Genomic DNA, 3,896 nt, shown 5'->3' on the forward strand with positions numbered 1-3,896 from the left:
ACTTAAATTAAGTGTCAAAGTTTAATGTATAAAATCTTAAAGCTGTTGCTGGGAACACATGTCATAACATGATTTAATTATGGCAAAGCATTCTTATAACAGTGGGTTTGTACCCTGTTTTGTGCCTCTATGTACCTGAGAGATACAAAAGATTCCCTTTTAACAGTCACAATGCTATTGCTTTTTACTAAGTGCTTAGTTAGAAAAGTATTCAAAAATATTAGTAAGTGGGACTCTGCCTTTAGTTAATTAATATTATATAGTGCATTCACCTTAAGACATAAAATCACCACCAAGTAATTAAAAATGTAAGGAATGAAATCTTTTCATTCTATGAGATCATAAGAATCAACTAAATACAATATTCGATTCGGCTTCTTAGAAGTGGATTCTTTGGGAGAATAAAATGTGGAATACTAGTTCCATTGGAATTGAGTTTGGAGATTGCCTTATTTCTGTCTTTCTATCTGTGTGGAAAAGCATTCCCAACATCAGAAAAGTCACTCAATCGCAGGGTTTAAATACATCTCAGCGGTGTAAAACAATTGATCACAGAGGCTTTGGATAGGCTGAGGATATTGAGGTGATGATGTAAGCTTTTCATTGCTGTCTTGTCTGACACATCTATATCAGAGTCATGCCCAGTAAATAAAATGAATAGGATCAGAGATGTAGATATAAATAATAATGAAGTAATCTTCTTCCTAAAATTTTGCTTGATCGCTTGCACCTTGTTGAATTTAGATATGACTCTAGGTTTTCCAGTATTTATGAGACAGTATTTAGAATGAGATTTCACCTAATAGCAACTCTGGTTCTCTGATCCAGAGACACAAACCACTATTTATTTATTTCTTTTTTTGAGATGGTGTCTGGCTCTGTTACCTAGGCTGGAGTGCAGTGGTGTGATCTCACCTCCCTGCAACCTCCACCTCCCAGGTTCAAGCAATTCCCCTGCCTCAGCCTCCCAAGTAGCTGGGATTACAAGCGCCAGCCACCACACCCAGGTTTTTCTTTATTTTTTATTTTTTTTGGTACTGTTAGTAGATGTAGGGTTTTACCATGTTGGCCAGGCTGGTTTTGAACTCCTGACCTCAAGTTAATCCACCCGCCTTGGCCTCCCAAAGTGCTAGGATTACAGGCGTAAACCACCACCATGCCCGGCCCAATCCACTTTGTCTATCCAAGGGTCATGTACGGCTAGAAACATTTACTACTTCTCCATTTTTAAAAAAGGTGGAAGATTTTGAGTGTTAATTCCCTTAGCTTTTGAAAGTAATTTTTTACATCCTGCCCAATTGAAAAACAGTGATGCAAAATGTTGGTAAATCATCACAGCCAGGAGCAAAAAAAAAAAAAAAGGAACTCTCCCAAATGCTCTGCTCCTCAGACCAAATAATGATTTAATCCATACCTATTAAAATTTTGGGTCAAGCATCCCACATATCTAAGGAAGTTGCCATTCTACTATTTTACCAATCATTCACTTTTGAAGGGCTATATCTCTGCTATTCACAGGCACTCATCTTTCTCTCAACAGGTAATATGTAGCCACAGGTGATGGAAAAGGATAATACAAGTTCTTTTGAAGGCTTCATCCTGGTGGGCTTCTCTGACCGTCCCCACCTAGAGCTGATCCTCTTTGTGGTTGTCCTCATCTTTTATCTGCTGACTCTTCTTGGCAACATGACCATCATCTTGCTTTCAGCTCTGGATTCCCGGCTGCACACACCGATGTATTTCTTTTTGGCAAACCTCTCATTCCTGGACATGTGTTTCACCACAGGCTCCATCCCTCAGATGCTCTACAACCTTTGGGGTCCAGATAAGACCATCAGCTATGTGGGTTGTGCCATCCAGTTGTACTTTGTCTTGGCCCTGGGAGGGGTGGAGTGTGTCCTCCTGGCTGTCATGGCATATGACCGCTATGCTGCAGTCTGCAAACCCCTGCACTACACTGTCATCATGCACCCACGTCTCTGTGGACAGCTGACTTCAGTGGCATGGCTGAGTGGCTTTGGCAATTCTCTCATAATGGCACCCCAGACATTGATGCTACCCCGCTGTGGGCACAGACGGGTGAACCACTTTCTCTGTGAGATGCCAGCACTAATTGGTATGGCCTGTGTAGACACCACGATGCTTGAGGCACTGGCTTTTGCCCTGGCAATCTTTATCATCCTGGCACCACTCATCCTCATTCTCATTTCTTATGGTTACATTGCAGGAACAGTACTTAGAATCAAGTCAGCTGCTGGGCAAAAGAAAGCCTTCAACACTTGCAGCTCCCATCTAATTGTTGTCTCTCTCTTCTATGGTACAATCATATACATGTACCTCCAGCCAGCAAATACTTATTCCCAGGACCAGGGCAAGTTTCTTACCCTTTTCTACACAATTGTCACTCCCAGTGTTAACCCCCTGATCTATACACTGAGAAACAAAGACGTTCAAGAGGCCGTGAAGAAGGTGCTAGGGAAGGGGAGTGCAGAAATATAGTAAGGGGTGATTAAATTTTGGGATTGTCTTTTGACCCATCTTCTATACATGTTGTTAGACCTAGCAAATATAGGAATGTTTTGGCATTACAAAATGAAGAGGCATTTAATGAGATGGGGGAATTCAATGGTTTAGCTAGGTCAAGAAAGTAGGGACTGGGAGCAGCGGCTCACACCTGTAATCCCAGCATTTTGGGAGGTGGGAGTATTGCTTGAGTCCAGGAGTTTAAGACTAGCCTGAGCAACATAGTGACACCCCCCATCTCTATGAAAAATATAAAAAGTTAGCCAGTCATGGTGGTGCATGCCTACAGTCCCAGCTACTCAGGAGGCTGAGGTGGGAGGATCACTTGAGCCTGGGAAATTGAGGCTACAGTGACCATGTTTGTGCCACTGCACTCAGTCTGGGTGACAGAGCAAGACCCTGTCAGAAAGAAAGAGAGAGAGAGAGGCGAAAGAAAGAGAGAAAGAAAGAGGAAGAAAGAAGGAAAAAGAAAGAGAAAGAAAAAAAAGAGAAAGAAAGAAAAAGAAAGAGAAAGGAAGGAAAAAAAGAAAGATAGAAAAGAAAAGAAAAGAAGGAAAACATGTAAAAAATGTAATATTCCTCCTGAGTTGACAATCACTTGTATTCCTTTCAAGTCCTAAATCAAGCATCATCACCAGAAGCCTCCAAAATACTGGCCGTGAATATAGACACCAGCCATTTTTGTTCTCATGCCAGTTTCTATCACAGTTATTTAATAGGGCCTCAACAATATATGAAAAGAAATATCTTAGAAGGACTTAGTAGGTCCTCAACAGTATATGAAAAGAAAGATCTTCGAAGTCATGCTGAAGAAGTACTTATTTTTTTCTAGAAAGTTCAAATGTGCTTTTATAGTGCCAAATGCTTGAATGAGAGCCAAAATAAATTGTTTAATTATCCAGCTTTAGTATCTCCAACACCATAACCAACCGTGGATTCTGCACATGTTTAATTATTTATATAACTGAGTTTAATGACGTTTATGTTTGATTTTCTGAGGTGATAGAAAATCAAGAAGAAAGGAGATAAAGCAAGACCATGAGGTGTTTGCTTTATATAGATGGAAGAATTTCTTGTTACTACTCGATCCTTGTTATCACTTGTTAATGGCAAAAGAAAGCTAAGGAGTCTTCTTGATTAAAATGTTTGAAGATTATTCAATCTCTGCTTTTCTCATATGTTGTCAGGATAACCTTGAATAGAGGCAGAGAGAAATGAGATTAATTCTGGGGGGCTGTTAGAATCTTAATGATTGGGTATTCCCCAAGTGTTGATTTCTTCACATTTACCTTAATGATAGCAGTACCTCAACAGTCATCAGGGAAATTGATTTGAATGGTTTGTGTCAAATGAATGGATGTCCACCTTAAAGG

The 3,896-nt window shown here is 40.2% G+C and overlaps 1 protein-coding gene across 1 annotated transcript; it reads left to right on the plus strand.

The window, feature by feature from the left end:
- Positions 1 to 1,560: 1,560 nt before the first annotated feature.
- LOC105547579 (putative olfactory receptor 2W6) lies at positions 1,561 to 2,499 on the plus strand. The gene has a single exon (XM_011991235.1). The coding sequence runs from the start codon at positions 1,561 to 1,563 to the stop codon at positions 2,497 to 2,499; it is 939 nt and encodes a 312-aa protein (XP_011846625.1).
- The last annotated feature ends 1,397 nt before the right edge of the window (positions 2,500 to 3,896 follow it).

This window comes from Mandrillus leucophaeus, unplaced genomic scaffold, assembly GCF_000951045.1.
Source record: "Mandrillus leucophaeus isolate KB7577 unplaced genomic scaffold, Mleu.le_1.0 Scaffold392, whole genome shotgun sequence".
In the NCBI taxonomy this organism is placed as follows: Eukaryota; Metazoa; Chordata; class Mammalia; order Primates; family Cercopithecidae; genus Mandrillus; species Mandrillus leucophaeus.

Excerpts from the sequence above, each read along its gene's own strand:
- LOC105547579 (XM_011991235.1), top strand. The coding sequence starts at position 1,561 with ATGGAAAAGGATAATACAAGTTCTTTTGAAGGCTTCATCCTGGTGGGC.